The 25,462-nt window shown below is 40.4% G+C and overlaps 1 protein-coding gene across 1 annotated transcript in view; it reads left to right on the top strand.

Moving 5' to 3' along the window:
- ADGRV1 (adhesion G protein-coupled receptor V1) overlaps positions 1 to 25,462 on the top strand; it is a 439,035-nt gene that overhangs the window by 159,315 nt on the left and 254,258 nt on the right. The window contains exons 61-72 of the mRNA XM_054032481.1: positions 3,689 to 3,853; positions 5,286 to 5,403; positions 8,886 to 9,009; positions 10,200 to 10,338; positions 10,459 to 10,644; positions 11,030 to 11,262; positions 15,899 to 16,047; positions 17,480 to 17,681; positions 18,066 to 18,285; positions 20,144 to 20,383; positions 23,520 to 23,669; positions 24,825 to 25,298. Coding sequence (XP_053888456.1) covers positions 3,689 to 3,853; positions 5,286 to 5,403; positions 8,886 to 9,009; positions 10,200 to 10,338; positions 10,459 to 10,644; positions 11,030 to 11,262; positions 15,899 to 16,047; positions 17,480 to 17,681; positions 18,066 to 18,285; positions 20,144 to 20,383; positions 23,520 to 23,669; positions 24,825 to 25,298 — 2,400 coding nt within the window. The remainder of the gene's footprint in view (positions 1 to 3,688; positions 3,854 to 5,285; positions 5,404 to 8,885; positions 9,010 to 10,199; positions 10,339 to 10,458; positions 10,645 to 11,029; positions 11,263 to 15,898; positions 16,048 to 17,479; positions 17,682 to 18,065; positions 18,286 to 20,143; positions 20,384 to 23,519; positions 23,670 to 24,824; positions 25,299 to 25,462) is intronic.

Genomic DNA, 25,462 nt, shown 5'->3' with positions numbered 1-25,462 from the left:
AAGGATCAAGTGAAGGTTCTGGGGCATCAGGTGATCAACTCCTTAAAATGGTGGTCAGTCCAGGGCGGTATCCACAAGATCCCCTGATTCTTACAACTGATGCCAGTCTGGAGGGCTGAGAAGCACACTTGGGTCTCAAACAGCCCAAAGCAACCTGGAGGAAAGGACCCACAGCAGAAACCTCCCAGAACTAGGAGATGTCAAACTGGAGTGACTAAGGTCCCACTCCAGCCTAGAGGGGAGCCACATTCAGTCAGACAACACAACCATAGTCACATATAGGAACAACTAAAGGAGAACAAGAAGTCCAGCACTACACGCCGAAGCGATGGAAATCATGAAGTGGGCAGAACTTTTTCTCCCTCACGACAGTTCTCATAAAGTGAAACCTGAACTAAAAGGTGGACTGGCTCAGCAGGTGGAAGGCGAACAACTTTGAGTGGTGCGTAAATCAGGAAGTCTTCAAGTTAATTGTCCAGTCATTAAAACTGCCCTCAACTGATCTATTTGCAAACCACATGAATGCGAAGAGACCAAAGTACTTCACCACGGAAGTGACCCCCAGTTTCATTGGGACAGATGCCCTATTGCAGAGATGGCCAGAGGGCCTTCTCATTGCATTCTCACCCTTTCTACTGTTAGAGAAGGTGGTCCAGAAAATAAAATCTGGTTTTGACGTGCTCAGAATTCTGGAATCATTTATCCTGAAAGTAAACTCCTCCTTCCATGTTTTCCAAAAGGTGGATCTCCCTTCATTTGGCCAAGGCCACAGCATCCCAGCAAGGAGAGGTGGCATACTTTAGATGCTAGAAGGAACCTGAAAATTTGCCTCAAACGTACAAAGCCCATGAGGAGATCAGATGCTCTTTGCGAATCTTTCCACTGAAAATACCAAAGACGCAGAGCTTCCAAGTCCTCCATTATTAGGTGGATTAAACTATGCAGCATGGAAGTGTAGAAGGCATTAGAGATTCTGGTTCTGCATGGGGGTCAGGGTGCACTCCACACAATCCCTGGTGACCTGGTGGGCAGAAGGAACTATTGCATCCACAGCGGAAATTTGTAAGGTGGCCACCTGATCAACTGCTACTACCTTTATTAAGACAAGTTGGACTTCCTGTCCTCTTAGAGGTGTCCTTTGGCAGAAAGGTGGTGCAGGTGGTAGTCCAGAAATGATTTTTGCCCCATGAGAAAATGTTGTAAGCAAAAAGGGATACTGCTTTTCCTTTTCTTTTGACCTTCTCTATAACTCTTTCTACATCTGTTCACTACTCACTACTTCCCAGATGTCAAGAACTGTGGGAGACACTAGGGTGAAGAATGGAAAATTTCATATTGATAATTTCCTTTCCACTAGTAGCGTCTCCCACAATTCTATCCATCCTAAATGGCTCAAGAGCGAAAAGGTCAGATGCTGAGTGGGATCTGTATCATGCGACTGTATTTTTCCAGTTGCGATCCCCTGTGCATAGTTGGTCAGTTACCTTTGAAGTATTTGTTAATATTGTTATACACATTTTTACAGCTTTGGAATAATTTATTTGGCCACAAGTGGGAGCAGATGGAGTTTGGCCAGAGCAGTGGCACCAAAATTTTGCTCTACCTTCATGAGCTACAAGAGTGAGCAGAGCAGCCTAGACGTCAAGAATTGTGGGAGATGCAAATTGCAGAAAGGAAATTCTCAGTAAGAAATTTTCTATTCTTGCATTTGGTCATTAAGAGACATGATGTTTTTTCTTCTCCCCAATTGCTGAGTACAATTTCATAAGCAGGAGACAGGCCTGAAGAAACGATTGGAATTTTGATTATTTTTTTAGGGGGAGAGGTGTTTTTGGAAGGGAGGTGAAAGGAAGCAGTTAATGAACAGAGAAGGAATTGTGAAAAAAAATAATTAAATGGCTTACGTGAGAGATTGTGTTGGATACACATGTGAACGCCAATGTTAAAAAAAGCTGGCTTCCCTCCTGATTCAGGAAGAGAGCGAATCTATTGGCTTTACAGTCTAGTTGAATTTACATGCAGTTCTGTCACATTATTCCCACCTAATGATTGTGTGTGCATATATGTCGAGCAAAGGTCTCAGGAGCAAAGTTAATAGGTACTGTGGTCTGAACTGCAGAGGGAGTTTTCAGAAATACCTTGATCTGTCTTGTTATGCTATAATTTGCTTATTGTATTTAGTAGTCACAATTTTTTTTTTAAATCACTGGTCTCCCTTTTCCAGTAGGATTCTGGTTAGGAAGACCAGGAATTAATACCTGTGCTAGGCCTGCTTGTGAGAGCTCAGTGCTGAGTTGCCATGTTTTCCTAGGCCCCTTGTCTCAACTACTTCACACACAGATTGCAGACAATATCTGCAGCCTCTGTGAAGTGGGCTCTCACAGACATGGGTAGGTCTTCCCAGTACTGACACTCCTGATCCTGGGGCATGCTCAGAACCTTTTAAAATCAAGCCTGTTTTTTTTTATGTGCTTAAATGTGGATTTGGGAGCTTAGCTTTAGGCATTCAGGTTTGAAAATATTGGCCTTATTGTGTAAGGCAAGAGTCAAGCTTTCCTCTATGGACGGGAGAGAAAAGGATGTAAGAGAAGAGGGAGAAAAAGAGGAGCTGTTCCTCTTCTGTATTGAAATCCATTATAAAATATCCATTGACTTCAATGGCAGCAAGACTGCGCCTGGAAGGAGGACAATAAATAAACGATTTGAAATGTTTTCCCTATCCTCTCCACCGAAAAAAAACCCTAAAATCAACATTTTCCTTTTCAGTTCTTTCGCAGCCTTGTGTTCTTCAATTATTTATTTATTTTTCTCTCTCCACTAAATGCTTCCTCTCTGGGAAGTTTGGGGCTTCCTCTTGAAGTCATAAGAAGATAAGGGTGACATCTTTGTTTCTGGCTGGCTGATAGCTTGAAAATTAAGTACAGACACTAATTAGAACAAAGAGATTATAGCAGCCAATCTGAGTAGAGAAATTTATATATTCACAGTGCATTTATTGAAAAATAACCATATAGAGATTATGCAAATCCTTGTACTCTGCAATAATGGGTGTGAAGAAATCAGTCAGATTCCCCTATATTAGGGTTATTGAGAAATAACAGTATAGTGGTCATGCTGATCAGACACTGAAAACAAATAAACATGCAAGGAACTGAATACATGGGGGTGGAAAATGTACAGTTATGAGTTATTGCCTTTATATTGTATCTGTCCTATGAATGACTGAATCTATTCCATTTCAGTATTATAATAACTCCAGAGATTTCATGTGAGTTCCCTGAGCATCTGTTGAATGTAGTAATGATATATTGCAACAATGTTTTTCATAAAAATTAAAGATAGAAAAGGCCTGTAAATTTATCTAATCCTTTCATATGCTAGTGTTTCATTGTTCTCTACTGTATATTTTCCAGTGCTGTGTCCACTGGTGACTCATATGTAATTGTGTTGAATCATAGTGGATACAGAAATAATTTAAGTGGTTAATCTTTGCAAACAGAATTCAACAGTGCATAAACTTCTGTTGATTTTTTTGGTCTTGTGTCTTGGAGACACGGTTGAGACTAATATAATTTTAGACGTCGATAGCAATGTTTATAATTTTTTCAAGGCAATAGTTATAAAAACATAACATATCAATGCTGCTTCTTAGCTCTTCCCTAACTCCTCCTCCTCCTCCTCTTTTCAGGTGACAGTTAAGGAGCCCCAGTCACCTGGAGATTCTGCTGCAACTGTGTTGCTGACTGTGAGTCGGAGTCAAGGAGGACGGGGGACAGTCCGAATGATATGGATTTTGGAGGAGGCAGCTAGATATGATCTCACTCCTCTGAATGGAACTCTTTACTTTAATGAGGTACTCCCAATATTTCAACATCCCATTTGCTTCCCTTACATTTGCTTACATTTGCTTTTTTCTCATACGTAGTTATATACTTGTCATTACACACTGGTGCTAGTAGGTAGTCATAGTCTGTTATAACACAATAAAAAAATATCTGGTAGTGTTGACAACATGTCACGTGCTTTCCAAACAGAAAAGAAAGGATGGCCCATTCCCTGGAGGACCTTGGTATAGGGTAAGTCTCCCAGGGAATGTGGCATTTCAAAATTTTATAAATTGTCTTCTTTTTAAAAAGAATAAAAACTTTATAGAAATTTAATAATGAGCATGGAGAACAGTTATTCCATTGCATTAGCTGACAGTCTAAGCAGACATGCAACTTGCCAGGTTGTATACTTTTAAAAATAACAGCAATTACCATGTGACCCTAGTGTTAGTTGGCTAAGCTGTAGAGCTTCATGGCAGAAGAGGGTAGGATTTAAAAGTTTCTGTTTTACTGTCTTCTGGTTCATTGCTACTTTATACTGATTGCACCAAGTATTATATTTATCATCCAGATATATTGCCACTGGAAACTTTAAGGAATAATGTCTCTTAGTGGTTTTGCAGATATGCAACCAACTTTCACTTTCAGGTTTAGCCAACTGTTTAATATTCATATAAAGAAAGTTTGTTGAGGCTGCAGGCAGCACCAGCAGTTGCTGAGAATTCTAACAAACTGGAATACAGCTCCTTTCTGGGAGACTGTTATCTAGAAAAACACTTGGGGACATTTCACTAGCCTACTGTGCTGGTTGTGAAACAGAATTTCCCTCCTGTGAAAAAGTTTGTTTTTGGAAGCCAAAATCTTGGAATTCTTAGTGAAACCTAAATACTGCAAAATGTCATTTTGAAAACATTGCAGATACAACATTTTGGCATTTCTGAAATGAAACATAATCTCTAGCTCCATGGCAGCCCACCTAATGGTCTGTCAGGATTGGGCTGCCAGGCTGCCCAGAGAGCCAGTCAGCGTGGGGAGTCCAGTAGCCTGGGGAGCTGAGGAGGCAACCACCTGGGGAAGACACAACCTGCCAGCCCATGAGGGGAGGCAGTCTGGGGTTCTGGACAGTAGGTGGGCTGTAGGGAAGCGAGAGAACCAGGCATCCTGGCAGCCCACCATGTTGGCTGCAGGGGAGCTGAGGATCCTGGAGAGCTAGGCAGGCTGGCAGGAAACCAGGTGGGGTAGCAAGCCTGCATGGTTTCCATTGGAAGTTTAATCGGAATCGACATGCTTCTGCAGAACTTGTCAATTCTGTCGAATGTGCCAAGTGCTGTACTCTTCTTAACCCGCATTCACGTCAGTAGAAATTAAGACACTCAGCTCCTTGCATCATCAGGCACTCTGATTGATCTCACTTGAAAAATATCAGCCTAACTCATTTTCCTTCTCTTTCTGATTCAGACTGAATCCCAGAAGACAATTGTTTTACGAGCGATACAAGATGGCCTACTGGAGGGGAATGAAATGTATACCATTCAGCTGGTGTCTACTGATGATGCAGAGATATCCCCGATAAATGGTAAGGAAATAATTTCATCATATGAGGCAGCTTCCAATTATAATTCCAGGAGGCCTTTTTATGCTAGATTTTTGTTTTGAAATATCTATTTTGTATGAATGTGTATAGCTAGCTGATCACATTTTGAAATTCTCAGTCCTCCTGAAAATTGTTTTACTAACTAGCTCTTGATTTACTGGGAAAAAAATCATTAGGGGACATTTTTGAGATCATAGTTTTTTACCTAAATTAATTGTGGGCATATAAAAATTGTGGCTATATAAAATAATTAAGTGTTAAAAGTGCCTAAGTAACTGGAAGCTTTTGAAAATCAAAAATTGAAAATATTAAGAAGTACAAGGTAAAGGAATACAAGTTCTGTAAGCCAAATAGTCTCCACATTGAACTCCTAATGAAGGCTATAGCTTTGTCTAGTCAAGGGCAGAATTTTGTCCTAAATTCTGATTTATAATTCACAATTGTGACACTTTTTAAATGTGTGATGTAGAAAACTCATTTAAAATATAGCATTCTCCCCCGGTACTCAGTTACATGTAGTAACTACGTGTAATGGAATCTTGCAATTTTCTAACTCATCCTGTGTCTTGGGAAAGTCACTTAAGCTATTTGTTTGAAATCCTGGCCACATGCAAGCTAATGGCAAAACTTCCATTGATTTCACTGATTTCATGCCTTGGGTTTGTTTCTGATCCCGGTTACAATGTTCCCTCTAATTTTTTCCATTCATGTGTGGAATGAATTTTGTTATGTGCACCACTATCAATGTAATCTGCACCAGATGTGCGCCACCAGTAGAAACAAAAAACCTAGATATAAATCACCCTCACATATTATATAGTATAGTTTAACCCAAACATTTTTTTTCATTAATGGTAAGGCAGCAATTTAAACAAGGGCAAAAGTCTGTGCTTGTCACTTGAAAGCCTATGGGAGTTTTGCTTAACTAACAATAGCAGAATTTGGCCCTAGAGGTGAATACTTTAAAAAATCTACAATTACCAGCATATTTAAACCTGGATTGTCTCCTTCAAGTTCAACAAATTTAAAAATTCACTCCACATGCTGTCTGGAAACATCAAATGTTCAATCTGTCATTTTGAAAACAAAACATCTGGAGTATAATTGTGCAGTGAAGTATTTGTACACAGTATTCTTTTAACGTGAAATCTGCAAACAAAATCCAAAGCTTTATGTACAAGCTTCATAGCTGAAACCTGCTAGCAATGCATGCAATGCGAAAATTAGAATCCCTATTAATCTTCTTTAAAGTGAGTTACACACACACAGCATATTTTTGAAAGGGAATTACTCCAGTATTAACAGCAGTACATACACCAGGGATTGGCAACCTTTGGCATGCGGCCTACCAGGGTAAGCACCCTGGTGGGCTGGGCCAGTTTGTTTACCTGCCGCATCCGCAGGTTCGGCCGATCGCGGCTCCCACTGGCCGCGGTTCGCTGCTCCAGGCCAATGGGGGCTGTGGGAAGCGGTGCGGGCTGAGGGATGTGCTGGCTTCCCTCCTGATTCAGGAAGAGAGCGAATCTATTGGCTTTAAAGTCTAGTTGAATTTACATCCAGTTCTGTCACATTATTCCCACCTAATGATTGTGTGTGCATTGGCCTGGAGCGGCCGAAACTGTGGATGCGGCAGGTAAACAAACCGGCCTGGCCCACCGGGGTGCTTACCTTGGCGGGCCGGGGGCCACAGGTTGCTGATCCCTGACATACAGCATTAGTGTTCTCCTCATATTAAAAAATACATAGTACATATATATTCAAAAAGAGAAAATTACCTGATTCTAACATAGTGGATTGTGAAACTACATGGAGCTTATAGAAATGCAGCATTGATTGTTACATTATCTCACTGGGTCGCTATCTCTACATATTGAACTGATGGTCAACATTTGCCAACTTATCCAACACATCAAAGTTCATGGGAGTTTTTTGCAATGGGAGCAGGAGTTAGCATACAAATAGACCCAAATAGATTAATACCAAACCCTTTATTTAGGAAGTTTTGAGCAAAGTTTAAAGATTCAAAATCAAACAATGTACGCACCAACAAAGATCAGGCTTCCCCTGCAAAATTCATAAGAAACCACTTTCTTAATTAGTTTCCAAGTGGAAACTTGCAACTATACAGCAAAGGACATCTTCAGGGTTTTTTTTCCTTTAATTCTTCATCTTTAAAAAAAAACAAATGAATTACATGATTTTAAAAAGCACAGACTTGTGCCACTAAAGTCTACACAGAAAATAACTGCTGTTTTTTTGGAAAAGCAACAGTTGATTAATCATTTCTTTTTTGGACTACCTTGCAGCCGAACTTCTGATAGATTTATAGAAACATTTTTTAAAAGTACTTGATAACAACGGGGATGTCTCTCTAAAGCATTGCATGAGCTTTAAAAAATGAAGGAAAGAAGGAAAGGGGGTAGAGGGAACAATGCGGTGTGCAGAGCTGAAGTGCAATTAGAATTGTACTTTAAAAAAAATCATACCTAGCTATTTCAGCGCCCTCTCTCAACTTCTGCAGACTGCAAACAGCATCAGTAGCCTAGAATCAGACCCATGTTCTTGTGCCCAGAGAAGTTACCCACTCTTTCCCCAGTCTCAATACCCCTGAGCCCAGGTTTCCCAGTTTGGAGTCCCTCCTGTGTGCCAATCATACGCCTGCCCAGTGTGTTGAAGCAGACCCAGAAGTTGCTTGTGCTATTCACTTGGGGATGCAGGTGTGCTAAGCACAGCCTGGGCAGCTCAGTCACTTGTCTCCTGGTCCCTTTGTTACCTCCTTGAACTTCCAGCGCTTTGCAGCCATTCACAAGCCTCTGCTCTCACCAGTTCCTTCCCAGTGAGGAGCGGGGCGCCCAGGAGAGAAGATCATCCCCATCCCGGCAACGCAGCACGGCCCAGGGGAGGAAGATGGGGAGGATGGGGGCCCACCCAGCGCTGTGGGAAGAGGTACCCCCCCACTGCCCCTCCCCACAAGCAGGGGTGTCCGGGGCTCCCCACTGCCTGGTTCCCCTCCAGCTACCCGGCCCTGGCTGCCTCACTCCCCACTCCAGAGGTGCCCTCACCACTGTTCTCCAGCTCCGCCCCAGTCCTGGGCACTGCCCTCCCGCCATCACTGAGGATGTGTGCGTCTGGGTGGCTGTAATAATCAAGTGTGCAGCACTGGATGTAGTGCTGCACAGCCACGCAGGTGCGCAGCTTAGAGAGAACACTGGTAGTGGAGGTGTACCTGTATAGAACCAGTGTAAGGTGAGATCAGAATCAGGCTACCTGAATCAGTTTTCCCATTTGCAAAACAAAGATAAAACAGGATTTTGCTAACATGGTGTTTTACATATTAGTTAATAAAGTATTTGTAAAGTGTTTAAAAGGGTTAAGTATTATGTGCAAGTTATTTTCATTAATATTTCTGTTCTTGCTATAATCTTGTGTACTAACTTGAAAGTACTTTCTGCCTCTCTTCATAGGTCTGGCAACCATCATTATTCTGGGGGATCAGGGAGCTTCTGGGGTGGTTGGGATAGCTCCATCTTCCAACCATATTCTCATTGGGGAACCCTCAGGAAAATATAACGGAACTGCTTTTATTAGGTAGGTGCATCAATGATTTCTCTGCGCATATTGTGAGTACACATTTCCTTTAGTACAAAAAGAGTGGATTACAATTGCCTGACTTCCACTGGTGCTGAGCATCCACATTTCCCACAGAAGTCTGGGAGCTGCTGGTATTCACCACTTCTGAAAATCAGGTCAATAGCCATTTATTTTCAAAGGAATTGCAAAACATATGTGAATTTCAAATGATATCAACCCCTGGCGCTCAGGAGGGTCTTTCGGGAATGCATGTGATGAAATGCATTAAAAGGAAGAGCTTGTATGGCAATCAAAGCCCCTGCAAGGTTCTTAGGGACTGGAAGAAATCCACTCCACAATTGTGCCTCAGTTTTTGGCTGTGTCTACAGCGACAGAGTGACCTGGGTTTTGAATTGAAGCAAAGTGTAATGATTTCATTGAGTTTTATAACTAAGCACCAGAACACAGAATGCCAAATTATGATCATTCCACTGTGGGTGTTCTGGTGGTGGGAAAGGCACAGGTGGCATTGCCCCCTCCTTCTAGAATACTTATGAGGAAAGAGTATTTTGCTGCAACCCTCAAAGAGCAAGCTAGTGCTGCCTGTAGCATTGGCAGTCCCAGAGAGGTTATGTTGACAAAACCATAATCTTAACCTGCCCTGCAGTTTGCCAGGTTAACTGTAGTGGGAGAAGTGCTGTCTCCAGGTTTTTAAAGGAGCAGTAAGTAACTTAACTCTCTGTAGAGTCTTCCAGCACCTTGGAGGCTTTAATCCCTTACAAAGGCAAAATTCCTACAAGTTGCTCCCACTCTTGTTTCCCCTTTCATTGTACTTCTCAGCTTCCTAAAAGTCACAGCTGAACCCAGAGAACTCAATTTTCAGCCCTGACTCTGCCTGCTTTGTGCTACTGCAAAGCAGGTAAAGAGCTATCCTAAAAAGGTAGCCAACAATCCCTTCCCAACACCAGGGAAGCTGAGTATAGGCAATGCTGCAAATACTACAATAACGTTATCTACTTGCAGAGATAAAATTGTCAGGATTGTAACAGTGACCTGCTATATTAAATTCAAGCTTCAGTGAGGCTGATAATACTTGGCTGAGTCACACATTCATAACAACCTAGGCAGAGTACTAGCCATCTCTTGCACCGATGAAATAAAACATGTATAGGAAACCCATCAATGTGTGTATATGTTTTTACTTACAGCCTAGTACGTGGCCCGGGGATTTTTGGGGAAGTCACTGTGTATTGGAATATAACGCCCCCTCTACAGAAGGAATTTGCTGAGATATCGGGGATCTTGATAATGCGAGATAGGCAGTCTGCAGCTAGTGTACTAATACAGGTGAGAGAGAGATCTATAGCATTGGTTATTCCAGTACTCTCTTTTTGTTAACAATTAATGGTAGATCTCACATTGTAAGTGTTTTAAATCCTTTCAGCTTTATTTGTTTGTTTTCTGTAGGCTATAGATGATAACCTTCCTGAAGAGAAGAGTTACTACCAGTTTCATCTATCTGGAGTCAGTGATGGAGGAGTCATAAATGAGTCTACTAGCATAGCAAATATCACCATGGTTGCTAGTGACTTCCCCTATGGGCAGTTTGCATTTTCCCAGGAAAATCTGCAGACAGCAGAGGAAGAAAAATTGGTATTGAGTTAAAAGACTAAAATCATTAAAAATGGAAGAATTAATCTGAAATGTGAATTTTTAATGCTTTTGGTAACTGTAGTTATCTATGAACAGTGGATGACAGTTTCCTAAAAATAAATAGCTGAGACTTTATTTCTGCATGTGTGTATTACTGTGTAATGTGTGATTCTGTGTGGTGGGCTTTGAGAGATTTTTGAAGTGGCTGGCATCTTCTGAGTTGTGGGATTAAATCAGTTTCTGTATTTAATCTGTATTTATTTTATTAAATGGTTTTATTTAGTAAAACTAATTGATGTGATGTCTATAGAATAGTGTACTTAGAAGCATATATAACACAAAAATAAAGGTAAAAAATTAAAACTAAGCTTTTTGTCTCCATCAGGTTAACATCACTATTGTCCGTTCCAGTGGGTGTTATGGTCAAGTGCAACTCTGGTATTGGACATTAAATGGAACTGCAGACGAGAGCATGGATTTCACTTCCTTGTCAGGGGAGCTTGTGTTTGAACCAAATGAGACTACTAAAAGGATTTCAGTTGAAATCCATGATGATGACCTTCCTGAAGGTCCTGAAGAATTTTCAGTAACAATTACCAAAGTAGAGCTCCAGGGAAGGTAATGATATATTTCACTGCAGAGGAAAAGATTAGTTACAGGGCAAAAGTGAACTATGTATATGGATCTTACTTCACTGCAGTAAAGTCCCGGATTCCTGCTCTGATTTAGTAGCTGATTTTCTAGTACTGTAATAATAGAGATTTGGATCAAATATAAATAGAGGGACACACTCATTTTTCAAACATTTATTACATCAATAAATTACTGATTGATGATTAAAGTGAGGACTCAGTAGGTATTGGCATAAATTTAATAGCTATTTTTTTTTGGATGTTTCAGAGAGGTGCAGAAGAAAATGGTGTAGAGATTTACATAGTGAGGGAAATGGAATATCCTGTTGGAAGGTGAAATGTGCTTATTCAGTTGGGGTTAAGTTTATAGAATGGGTGATAAATGGTGCAGACCTCTGAAGAAGCAAGAAATAATTTAATCTAATATATTGAAAGGGAGAAAATAGTTTGTAAACTACAAAATTGTAACTTGGGGAAGTATGAACATCTCTAATATAATATGGGGATATTTTTGAGAAAATGGCAAAAAAGATTTCTTTATAATCTTAGCAGAAATAGTCCATCATTTCTTTACTGTTGATTGAAAAAGTATAAATAAATTAGATACAATACTGCCTAGAACTAAGAACCAAATCTACTTTTGGTATGTTATATTACTATATAAGAACCTCAGATTAAAGCTTATGAAATAAACTATTTTGTAATTTTAAGCTTTTTATGACAAAACAATACACGAAGACATGTGGACTTGCAACACTCCTCTCCCAGCTGACAAAATGATACAATGATGAAATCCAAGACTAAAATAAATACAACCCACACCCCCATCAAACTTCAGTGAGTGTCCTTAAGCCACCTGGGTCCTCCCTTATCTTTTGAAAGCACCCAGATCTCTAATGAACTAATGGAATGTCTTGTTGTTGAATGACTGATTGCATTAAAATTCCCATGAGCCATCATAGGGTCCTGTGGCACCTTTAAGACTAACAGAAGTATTGGGAGCATAAGCTTTCATGGGTAAGAACCTCACTTCTTCAGATGCAAGTAATGGAAATCTCCAGAGGCAGGTATAAATCAGTATGGAGATAACGAGGTTAGTTCAATCAGGGAGGGTGAGATGCTCTGCTAGCAGTTGAGGTGTGAACACCAAGGGAGGAGAAACTGCTTCTGTAGTTGGATAGCCATTCACAGTCTTTGTTTAATCCTGATCTGATGGTGTCAAATTTGCAAATGAACTGGAGCTCAGCAGTTTCTTGCATCTGAAGAAGTGAGGTTCTTACCCACGAAAGCTTATGCTCCCAATACTTTTGTTAGTCTTAAAGGTGCCACAGCACCCTCTGTTGCTTTTTACAGATTCAGACTAACACGGCTACCCCTCTAATACATGAGCCATCATGAGTATCTGAAAACTTAGTCTATTTCCTGTAAATAAGTAAAATGTAATATATTTGGTAACAGTGCCCTAAGTATGACCCTAGGAAGGAGCAAGTTTAATTTTTGAATAGATTTCATAATTTCTTTAGCTCTGAGTTTCCACGGCTCAGTCCTCAGAGCCTTTCTTCTAGTTGGGAAGAAGTTTGCTGATGGAAACGTAAAATGCCTGTGAAGAATGCTTTCTCTGTGGGCAAATCCCACACATTCATCACTCCTTTCAAATCCTGCAGTAACTGATAATTTTTTTCCATACAGCTTTGCCTCTCCAACCTCTGATTTAAATTTGACCTCTGTCACTCAGTGCATACCTGCCAACTGTACTGAATTTCTTGATATAGAACTAAATTTTGTCTCGTCAATACTCTGTAATTTTGGCACTGTACAATTTTCATCTTATTCTTCTGCAGGAAAATGCTGATCATATCTACTACTGGTGTCCATACTGGGCATGCTAATCTTAGGCCCTGATCCCAAAAGGGATCCACAAGTGCAGATCATTATGACAACAGTGTCTCATAGAAGCTATGCACCAACAATGGGTGACAGCACAAGCAACAACAGTCCACACTTGAGCCTTTGTAGATTCAGGGCTTTAGGGTTTATCTCATGGGGTGTAGTCTCATTAATAGATAGTTTTGTCACTGTCTGTTCTTCGAGTGCTGTCCCTGTGGGTGTTCCACTCTAGGTGATGGTGCGTCCTGGTGCCGTTGATTGGAGATCTTCAGTAGCAGTACCTGGTAGGGACGCACGCACTCAGCTGGTGTCTTGCGGTCTCATTAGAATCTGCCTGAGCGCGCGCATCCCATGCCCCCCTGAGCTCCTTCTCAACCATCCTCGGTTGAAGATGGAACTTGAGGCAGTGCTGATTCTCTTCCCTGGTCTCTCTAGGAAACAGTTGCAAAGAACATAGGAATAGCTGTTAGTAACATCCCAGTCGTTTCCCTTCCTTTAGAATAGTTACATTGTTTCGTTACTTAGTTTAAAAAAAAACAAAAAACTTTTTGCTTCAAGCTTGTCCCCTGCTGACACACTGTCCTCTGCAATTTCTAATTCATAATGCCAGGGGCTTCAGGATTTAAGAAGTGTGTTTCCTGTCAGTACTCCATGCCAAGGTCTGATGGACACTCACACGGTGTGAAGTGCCTAAATTTAAAAAATAAATAAAAATTAATGGAGATATCCTATCTCCTAGAACTGGAAGGGACCTTGAAGGTCATTGAGTCCAGCCCCCTGCCTTCACTAGCAGGACCAAATACTGATTTTGCCCAGATCCCTAAGTGCCCCCCCCCCCCCCCGAGGATTGAACTCACAACCCTGGGTTTAGCAGGCCAATACGCAAACCACTGAGCTATCCCTCATACTTATTGCCCTGGCTTGGCCGAGACAGATGTGGTATCCATACCTACTCTGCATGTCCTTCTGTCATCCATGGACTCTCCCCAGCAGATCAGATCTGCTTTTCCAGGACAACGGACAGGTTCTTCACCCTCAGGTCCAGAAGCTCCACCTGACAGTGTGGTTCCTTCATGGTTCCAAACCCACAAACTAGCTTGTTCTGAGCAAGTTCGATACGTCCTCCTGCACAGTAGAAAAGACTCCACTCATAAAACTTACCTGCAAAAGTGGAAACGTTTCTCCCTCTGGTGCTCACATAATACTTATCACCCCATATGGTAACCCTCCCTAACGTCTTAGGCTATCTTCTAAAATTGAAACAGGATGAACTCTCGCTCAGCTCCATCAAAGTACACCTGGTGGCACTTACCACCTTCCATGACTTGGAAGGCTACTCACTCTTTACCCACCCCACCATAAAATGTTTTCTCATGGGCCTATAAAATCTCTACCCGGAAATTTATCCAATGGCAGCTACATGAAATCTTAACCTTGTTCTTCACGGTCTCATGAAATCTCCATTCGAGCCCTTGGCTACCTCCTCTCTTCTTCATATGTCCATGAAGGTATCTTTCTTAGTTGCAATAATGTCAGCAAGGAGAGTAGGAGAAATAAGTGCCCTGATGGCCTATCCTCCCTACACAATCCTCTCCAAATACAAAGTCACCCTGAAACCACACCCTAAGTTTCTCCCTCAGGTGGTGTCCACCTTCCACCTTAACCAACTGAAATACTTACCTACTTTCTATCCCAAACCTCGCAAGACTCTGCACGAGGCAACTCTGCATACTCTCGATGTCAGGCGAGCAATCGCCTTTTATTTAGACAGGACTAAACCATTTTGTAAGTCCCTGCGTCTCTTTGTCTCCATTACTGAACGATCGAAAGGTATGGCTATCTCTAGGCAATGCCTGTCCAAGTGGATCTCTGACTGCATCAGATCCTGTTACCACATCCAAAATATTCAACTGCCCGAAGGCATTAGAACTCATTCCACTTGAGCCATGTCGACATCCGTTGCCTTCCTACATAACGTACCTATTCCTGACATCTGTAAAGTGGCTACATGGTCATCTGAACACACATTTGCCAAAGACTATACTATCACGCAGGATACTACGGCAGACACCATAGTAGGTCATACAGTACTCTCTACAGTACTCACTGCCAGATCTCCAAAGTCCCACCAACCATAGTGGGTATTGCTCCACATTCACCTAGAGTGGAGCACCCAGAGGGACAGCACTCAAAGAAGAGGAAGTTACTCACCTTGCAGTAACTGAGGTTCTTCAAGATGTGTGTCCCTGTGGGTGCTCCACTCCCCGCCCTCCTACCCTCTACTTTGGAGTCATAGTATGATTTCTCCACGGTAGAGAAGGAACTGAGGGGGGTGCGGGACGCGCGCACTCAGGCAGATTCTAACGAGACCGCGAGACACCAACTGAGCGCATGTGTCCTGACCAGGCACTGGTACCGAAGATCTCCAATCAATGGCGCTGGGATGCACCATCACCTGGAGTGGAGCATCCACAGGGACACACATCTTGAAGAACCTCAGTTACTGCAAAGTGAGTAACTTTTTCTTCTCACAGAACAATCACGTTATTGTTTCTGTACTTCCCAAAGGTTTGTGAAGTTCGTTGCAAATAAAATTGGAAAGACATGACAATGGAGAGACTTTCATTTTCAGGGAAGAAAAAACAACAACCCTGTCCTGCACATGTTCTGCTTTTGAAAGGGGTGGCTGGGAGGGCTGTGACAATAACTTTATTTTCTTCTCATTCTCTTGCAAGTGGATTTGATTTTGCTGTTAGAGAAAATGGACTGCAAGTGGACCAGCCCCCTGGGATAGGAAACATCTCCACAGTTCACATCATTATAATGAAAAATGACAATGCAGAGGGCATCATTGAGTTTGATCCGTGGTATATCACTCTGCAAGGTAGGTTAATGTTTAAATTTATGCTGCAGTTTAAAGGATAGGCTTACAGCTACAGCACAGGATTGGTAGTCAAGGCTCTATTCTTGGCTTTGCCACAAGATTCATGTATGTTCTTGGGTAAATGATTTAACTTCATTCCCCGCTCTCAGGCTTTGTAAGCGAGGATGAATACAGCTTTGCAAAAGTCTATTCACTCACCTGCCTGGGGGAAGTGTTTTTTTTAAGGAGAAAGGAATAGTATTATATTTTTGATTATCAGTCATCATAGAAAAGGAAAGGCAAGTAGATTTTGTGCCTGTACTGGTATATTTTGCAATACCTACTTAAAACAGGTGTTGTGAGGTTTATTTCAGTGGCAATTATAAAACATTTGAGATCCTGAGATGGAAAGTATTATAGAAGAGCAAAATATTACCATTATGATGATTATTTATTTTCTTATGTATTACAGTCAAATGTTTGTATTTCATTATAGTGTACTTTTGTATGACATACTGAGGTAAATGAATCCTAGCTATGGCTTCAGAGAAATCAATAGAGGAACACCAGATGAATCTGACCTTTAATATCTTCAGTGATTAGTAAAATCTCTGAAAATATCCATACCTTTGCTGCCACCACCACATTGGATTACTGCAATATGAAGCTCTACTTAAGACTACTCTTGGAGATCCTTGCAAGCTTCAGCTAGTGTGAAATGTGGCAGCCTCCCTACTTAGTTGAGCAAGTAGTCTAAAGTATATTACAGCTGAGTTTTTTGTGCATTCCACTGGCTAGCCGCCTGCTTATTGGTCCAGTTCAGTTCAAGATGTTGTTAATTGGTAAAGTCTTATATTGTTTAAGATGTGTCTTAAGACTACCTTGAATCTTATTCATTCACCATATTAATTGGGCATGCATTTGCTATTACATATTCTCTGATGATCATAAGTAGTGCTATAATTACCATACTATACATTACAAAGTAATCTACAAATCCTCTATTGAGGGAACTGTAAACTGGCAAATCAAAATGAGTGTAGCAATGTATTCTTTGTTATTGATTCAGTTATTAAAGTTTAAAATAATGTGCATGTATTTTGATCAGTGTCAAAGCTTAAGAGGGAAAAAAACAGATAACCTAGAAACATAAGACACCTGGATGTTGTTCAAAGCTTCTCTGTCTATTTGATTAAAGAAAGTGCACATAATTCTGTTATGGGAAACCAGGGATAATCCATTTATGTATATTATAATGTTGTTAGTCACTCTGTGGCCAGTTTTCAGAAGCAGCTGGCTCAATTGCCTGAGCAATTCCTGCGTACAATGGACACATAAGTGTATAATCACCTATTTTGGGTGTCTAAGTGGTCATTTACATGTACTGTTTATGAAGCTACTCTGAAAAATGCTCACTTATTGTGCAGTAGTTCATTTTGAATTACTCTTGCAGTGGAAGAGGATGTTGGAATGATCATGATTCCTATAGTGAGAAGGCGTGGAACTCATGGCTATGTGACAGCTGATTTTCTCTCTCGAAGTATTTCTGCGCTTCCTAACAGTATTGACTACAGTGTCAATAATAACTCAGTCATCTTTCATCATGGCCAGAACCGGAGTTTTATCACCGTCTGTATTACAGATGATGATGAAAGGTAATGGTATTGGATCTTTGTTTAGTTATTCATGTGTTAACCTATAATTGTTTAGAAATCCAGTCTTAGCCCATTGCATGCTACGTGCTTATATTTTGATTTGAAGAGAACATACTAATGTTCTGTGTACAGAAAGCTTCCAGTGTACAGGACGCTAGGAAAGCCCTATGCTGGTGTTGCCACGTCACTGCATTACCTTTATTTCAGATCTCAGTTTTATGCAAAAAAAAAAAAAAAAAGGAATAATCAACAATACGTTCATTGCTTCATGTACGTTTAAAATATTGCATATATGCAACCAACAAGGCAACTTACTAGATTTTCAGCTTTTAGTTTTACTCCATGTTTTTTAGTGTTTTAAAGACTCTGATCTCTTTGACCCAGGGAGTTTGCAGAGCAGTTTGAAATCCAGCTGATAGGAGCCACTGGAGGAGCAGTCCTTGGGCTCCACCTAGTGAGCCAAATCACTATTGCTAAGAGTGACTCCCCTAATGGACTTGTCCGATTCCTCAACCAAAGCCGAATTATTCTTCCAAACCCCAGTTCATCGCTGACACTGTCCTTGGTGCTGGAAAGAACTGGAGGATTGATAGGAGAAACTCAGGTAGGCCTTGTCTTTCAAAGCATTTTGTGTAGTTTTCAATAAAAATAAGATATAATTTCACGCTATAAAATCATGTTGAGAAAAGGAAGGTATGTAATTCATTAAATTCATAGGTTGAAAATATAATAGCAATAATGTATTACTACTTTGCATTTCCATAGGACTTTACATTTGAGGATCTTAGAGCACTTTATGCACATGAATGAATTTAGACCTCACTAAAACTACTGTAAAGTAGATATTATCTCTTTATTTATCCTCTGCTTGAAGACCAGAAAATTGAGATATCAAGAAATGAAGTGACTTGTCCTAGGTCACACAGGAAATGTGTTAAAGGGCTGAGAATAAAACTTAGAAGAGAATCTAGCCCCAAATTTACAGCAACCTACCCAGGACTGCCTACATGCTGCACAATAGCCCAGCACTCCAAGCACTTCCCCTCTTGCCTCCAATCATCAGGGCTTGTGAAGGGAGGCAGCATTGTTCCACTTACATCAGTCCTGCTGCTCCTGTTCAGAGAATTCTCTCCAGCCCCTTGCAGCTGCAGTGGCATGTAAGTGGCTCCATGTCTTCTGATTCCCAGTCCTATGCCATAACTTCAAGATTGTTTTTCCTTGCCATTTCTTGAGAGGCAGAATAACGGTTTAATGTTGACTTCTCTCTGGAACTATAAATAGCGAGTGTCTGATTCTTCTCTCATACCAGTTTCACACTGGTGTAATTCCATTTCATTCAGTTACATTCATTTACATTGGTGTAACAGAATGATCAGGCCCTGTCTACTTCAGCATACATGTTTATAACAACAACTTACTCTAATTGTGAGTGTACGTCTTCTTCTAAATATTTCAGATCCCATCATTTAAACTTTACCTTAATAAAACTCTTAAAGTAATGCGCATTGGTTTAATCACAGCAAATGATGAGATATGATTTTATCTTAAATACATCCGTTTTTTCTATGCTGCCTATTACACATGGAATGCTTTCCAATGACTAGTCTGCACTCTCTTCCTTCAAATCCCACCTCATGACCCAATTGCACCATGATGTTTGCCGGGGATGACCTATTTTATTTACTTACTTATACTTACATAATTAAAACCCAAACAAATGTTCTCCACCCAAAAAAAGCCACAAAACTCCACTTCTAACTGATTTGGAGCTATCAAGCAGTGTAGCTATATAGCTGAATAATATTACCCTTGTTCTCCTTTCTCTTTCCCTCCTAATTTTTATTATGCTATTTTCCTGTGTCTTGCGTTAAATTAGCCCCCAAATCCTGTGAAGAATTATACAGGTGCTTTATTATGTGCAATGTAAAATTAAGTATGTACATGAGTCTTTGCAGGATTTTGAGGGCTTTGAGTACAAGCTCTTTGGGGCAAAGACTTTGTTATCTGGTGTGTTAGTACAAAGTGTTGCAGGGCAGAGTTCTAATCTTGATTAGAGCTTTTGGGTTCTATTGTAATAAAAGTTCATAAAGCATACTAAAATGTATATATTTTTTCCTGTGTGTGCTCCTTAAAATAGTTTCCATTCTTTCCTATTTATTAACATCCATAATGTTGAAGTTTTGTTTTTAAAGTAATATTCAGAATAACCCTTTGCTGTTTCTCTTCTTTCTGTCTTTAGGTTAATTTTTAGAAAATATTATGATTAGAGAGAAGAGTCCAATGTTACAGTTATGTTGTGTGCCATTTATTGTCTTAACAGTATAGTGGGACTGTATAATCACATACCAGATACACAAATTCTTATGATAGTATAATTGGATTACACTGATACTTTCTCCCTTTGTTGTGAGGCTATTATTATATTGATGCAACTCTACATTTGAAACTAATATTTTCCACAGGTTAATTGGGACATTTTAGGACCCAATTCAGAAGAGGTGTTATCCCCCCTGAACAGTGACATTGGTGACCCTGTGAATGGATCATTCTATTTTAGAGAAGGAGAAGGAGGTCTGAGAACTATTAGTCTGAAAATCTACCCTCATGGAGAAGTTGAAGTTCAGGAGATCTTCATTATTAGGCTAAGCCTTGTGAAAGGTGAAACAGAAATAGACCCCCAGGCTACCAACATTACCCTAATAGTAAGTTGTTGTTACTTTTTTCCCCTTAAGGATTATTTCTGAAGAGTTTTTGGATTTAATCTAACAGATTGCCTAGTTTATCATTCAACTCCCTCTTCTCATGTCCTACCCAGCAACAGTGTTACAGAAGCAATGAGGTAAATGCGCATGCGTCTGACAAAGTGGGTATTCACCCACGAAAGTTTATGCTCCAATACATCTGTTAGTCTTAAAGGTGCCACAGGACTCTCTGTTGCTTTTTACAGATCCAGACTAACCCGGCTACCCCTCTGATATTTGCAAGTTAATCCATAGTGAATTCCTTTTGCAACTTTGCCTTCCAATGTGGACAGATGAATATGGATGACATGGTTTTCTCTACCTCCAGAAAACCTTGTCTGTTGTCAGTTTTACAGTAACTTCTACCCACCAGTCTGAAGTGCCGTGAAAGTTTACTCCCCTCCTTGTGTTTCCCATGGCACAACATTCAACAGGACCTATAGATAATTACTCTCTTAATATAGTCCTACCCTCATATTTATAGGATTGCGTGGAATGTCTACCTAAGGGACATGCACATCCTCTATGTGTGCTTCCCAACCCCTGCTCACACGAAGTTAAAGATCTATGCCTTCTTCATCCCTGCTCATACTGAATTAAAGATCTGTGCCTGCTGACTGTTTTTCTCCTTATTAGCCATTATTTTTCAAAATAGGACAGTTCTTTGAATCTCCCCAAGCTTATTCTGGAGACTCATATCACTGAATGTATTGTTTTAGTTACACTGTGTCCTGATCTCTCCATTGCAGGAGAGGAAGCTTCTCTTCCTCGGTGGCAAGTAAGCTCTGACGTTTTACCTATCTTGTACTTCCAGTTTCAGAAGAATTAAGTCTTTTTTTAAAGGTTGCTACAAAGGACAGAATGCCACTGAGACCACAGTGGCTCAGTCAATAAGATATTGGAGTCCATTAGCATATGATCAGGCCATTCTATCTGAAGTATGGCAACTTCACAGGCTCAGAACTCGGAAGCATTTAGCTCTGGAATTTGTTAGGTCATCTCCTGACACTGTCATCTGGCATTATTAATCGTACCTGTCCCTGTTGGCTGATATTTGTTGGTCATTAGGGGCACCAAGCATCCCTTTAAGTGACATACACTGTCCCTGATTGCTGTTGTTCAGTAGGATGAAAGAAGAGGGACATATGATAAGAGAAAAGTAGTCACAGATAATTCTGTTTATCATAGTCCTTTCTTCCTACATCTATCCCCCTTTTCTCTGGAGAGTATCACTTGGAGTTTTTTTCCCTCTGGTTTTAGTATCTATTCCTTTGCTTTGGAAGTCTCCAACTGGAAAGATAGCGGATGGATTAGTGCTTATTTATTAGCCTTTGTTATCCGTTCTCTTGCCTCCTTGCTTCTGGTAGGTGGAGTCCTAATGCTGTCTGTAATTGCTGGTGGGGTGCAGGATGTACAAAGAGAAATCTGTGATAAACAGAATTCCCAGTAAGTAATTTTTCCCAAATCCAACAGAATATATAATTCAGTACAATTGTTGTGGGCACCTTATCCCACAAACCTCTCAAGGGGCCTTACAATGATATAATCAAAAAGCTAATTGAAATATATCAAGGACTGAGAAAAAGGACTTTTAATTTGAATCTTTAAAAATGTAATGGTAGCATGTGCCAGTGCTTAACCTATTTTATTCCATTTCTTGTCCTACTCTCATCTTCGTCATAGCTGAACTTGATGGTTGTTAGGCACCTAGGCACTTTAGAAAATTCCTCTAGGCACCTATGTTCATCTTCAGGTGCTTAAATACCTTTACAATCTGGGGCCTAATGACCAATATAGTAATAATTCCCCTCCCCATATTTGATTGTGTGGGGAAGGGGGAGGGACACAGGGAGATGGGATTTAAAATGTGATATTGATATCCAGAGACTGAAATTCTCTGCTTATTCACTGAAAAGGAATAGCACAAGCAGTGTTCGAACTAGCTTCTCCACACTGTCCCGTCAATAGAACTGTTTAAATATTGTGTTTGTGTTTGCATACAACACATATTATTCATCCAGTTGTTATTCAGTGAATAATTAGCTCTAATATTTGTCTAGCTCTGTCCACCAGTGAGCCTTCTCTGTGATCTGGAGAGGCCACCTCTAGCAGTAGGAAGAGGAAGTTCAGTTTCCAAAACCATTAAATCACTGGCGCCTCTGCTGTGAGTGTAAACTCAGTGCCAGTTAGTGTCCATTTTGATTCTGGTATGTGTCGTGTCTCCTATTCACTAGGGGCTGGGTTGAATCCATTAAATAAGTTCACTTCAATTATCACACTAAAAGGTGAGAATCAGAAACCTAAAGGTGAAGTGTTCTGTATCCCACTACAGATGCCATACTGTCCAACAATAGTTAATCTAAATATTGCCTGCTGCACTGCAAGTCCAGTAAGCTGTTTGTTCTGTCCTTCTGGTCTAAAGAGGATAATAGTTTCCCGTCCTCTTTCTGATGCTCTAGCCCAACAGAAGAGAACTCGCTCAGATCCCTTAACTTCTCTTCACAGGATTTATTTTCCAAACTTTTTATCATTTCCTTTGCTCTCTGCAGTCTGTCCAAATCATTTATGTCATTTTTGTAAAAGTATTGTTTGAAGTTGAGTGAGGCTTGACCAGTGCTGCTTTAAGCAGTGCTGAGCAGAGCAGAGTAAATTACCTGACTTTGTTTACACATACTCCCATTATTGCAAACCAAGAGCTTTGCCTCTTTCCTGACTGCATCATATTACTGACTTGTATTCAATTTATAATCCACTGTAATACACTAATCCGTCTTTGTGACACTCATAGGATTTTTCCATTGAACAACTGGTCTTATGTGGATTTAGTGTAGCTACCTGTTTGTTTTGCGTGTTTGTTCTTGACACCAGACCATTTTATTCTGGTCCCATGGTGGTCCTATCTGCTATTTATTTTTCTTTTCACACAATCTCCATTTCAGCTGCTACTGTACTCTCAGACTTGTTGGGGGGAAAATCAGGATGGAGGAGGGTTAATGGATTTGTGAGTTGTTGAATCCATCATTGAGTTCCCTAGTGGTCTATAAATAAGATAGTTCATTATATATTCTTGACCCATATTTTATTTGCTGCTTTCTAGATACAGAAATTTGGTGATCCCAATGGAATTGTGCAGTTTGCTCCTGAATCATTATCTAGTAAGAACTATGAGGAGCCATCAGTCTTGGAAGGGCCAGAGAATATTACACTTTTCATCAAACGAGTCCAAGGCACTCTGGGGAACATCATGGTATTCTTACTCTCATTTTGGGGTTACTTAAAAACAATATAATCTGAAGTCTTCATCCATTAGAATGCATATAGGAGAGCAGGTGCAGTTTAGAGCGGTCTTAAAGTCTTTTGATTGCTTACAGTGTTCATGTATTTTCCTTTGGAGTTGGCATAATTGAACAAGGGATTTGGCCCTAATATTTCATGTTTTGGAAAGTCATGTCCAATTTCTATATTGTAAGACAAAATGTGGCAACCCATGCTCATTTTTTGACACTCTCCTTCCCCTCTCTCTTCTCCTATGCTTATGATAGGAGAATGGTGTAGAATGCATTTTTGAATAAATACCTTTTTAGAAAGGGAGCAGCATACACCCAATCTTCTCAGAGAACTGAATGCCATACAACAGAGGGGAATTGGGCCCTTGTGTTTTAAAAAGTGATCAACACTGGTTATTAAATCAGTTGGGGATTGCCTCCTGAAGTTCTTCAGAATTCAGCAAGCTATTTGTAGCATAATATCGTGGACTCCCTTTCTCGTGCAATCATTTTTTGGTATTCATTTTAAAAAGTATCCATTATCCTATATAATGAACACTATCTGTGGAAATTACTTTTAAAAATCTATCTGATGTTGGTGGAGAGGTAAGGATTTTCCTATTGTTCTCATTTGGCTGGAGTGCTATACAGAGGGGAAAGATTTTTAAAAAACAAAACAAAAATTGTGCACTCTACAGTAAAGAACATTTGGCCCACTTCGTATGTACCTGGAGTGCACTTGGTATGCTGTATGTCTGCAGTACTCAAGGGACCATATTTTGTACTTTTAAGTACTTTGTCATTCTTAAGAGAAAAATTTCTGGGGGACTCTTGAGAGAGAGAACAGCAGGGGAGTTTTGACCAATAAAAACAAACTGGAGTTAGGCCTGGAAATTCTGTAAAGTGAACCTACAAAGATATTCAGAAACAACCACCACCATATTCAGATCATTGGGGGTAAGCAGAGGGAGAAAGGAAGGTGATCGTGGTCCTGTTTTAGGTTACTATGCCTATTTATTTTTTATGTTAACAAGATAATAGTAATTATTTTATGTAAAATGTTGTATCTTATGCTCTGTGTACCTGAGTGTATAAGAGTTCCAAGTTAGTAAACAATGTTTTTTCACTTTTTTCAGGTTCACTGGGAGCTGAGTAGTGATTCTGATACTACAGGTGACTTCCTTGCAACAAGGGGTACTGTCTCCATTGCTGAAAATCAGAGTGCAGCAGAGATCATTATTCATCTGTTACCAGATGATGTTCCGGAAGTAGATGAGAATTATGTGGTAGAGCTGCTTTCAGTGGAAGGAGGAGCAGATTTGGATCAGGACAAGAGAGTTTTGAGATTCACTGTGTTAGCAAACGATGACCCCCATGGAGTGTTTGCCTTGTACTCTGATAGGCAGTCAGTATTGGTAGAGAGAGACTTGAGCCGACACATTCAGATGAATATAACTCGACATGCTGGGACATTCGGAGATGTGAGCATTGAGTACCGAATCTCATCTCATCATCGAGAACCGCTAATCACTCCTGAGAATACAGTGGGATGTCTGCTGGTGAAAGATGGTGCCAGCTTTGGTTTGAAGAGAGTGCCAATAAGCAGCCAGGTCTGTAGTGTCCTTTAGCTGGATAGACCTCTTTAGTGTTTTGTTATTTAAATTTATGTCTACATCATATTTACAAATGTCACTGAATAAGACATTAAATGGTGATAAATAGTGTCTGTTGGGGAGAGAGCGAATTTTGATACTCTGGATTTTGTATTATTTAT

This window comes from Malaclemys terrapin, chromosome 6, assembly GCF_027887155.1.
Source record: "Malaclemys terrapin pileata isolate rMalTer1 chromosome 6, rMalTer1.hap1, whole genome shotgun sequence".
Lineage (NCBI taxonomy): Eukaryota > Metazoa > Chordata > Testudines > Emydidae > Malaclemys > Malaclemys terrapin.
This window is presented reverse-complemented; position numbering and strand designations above follow the sequence as displayed.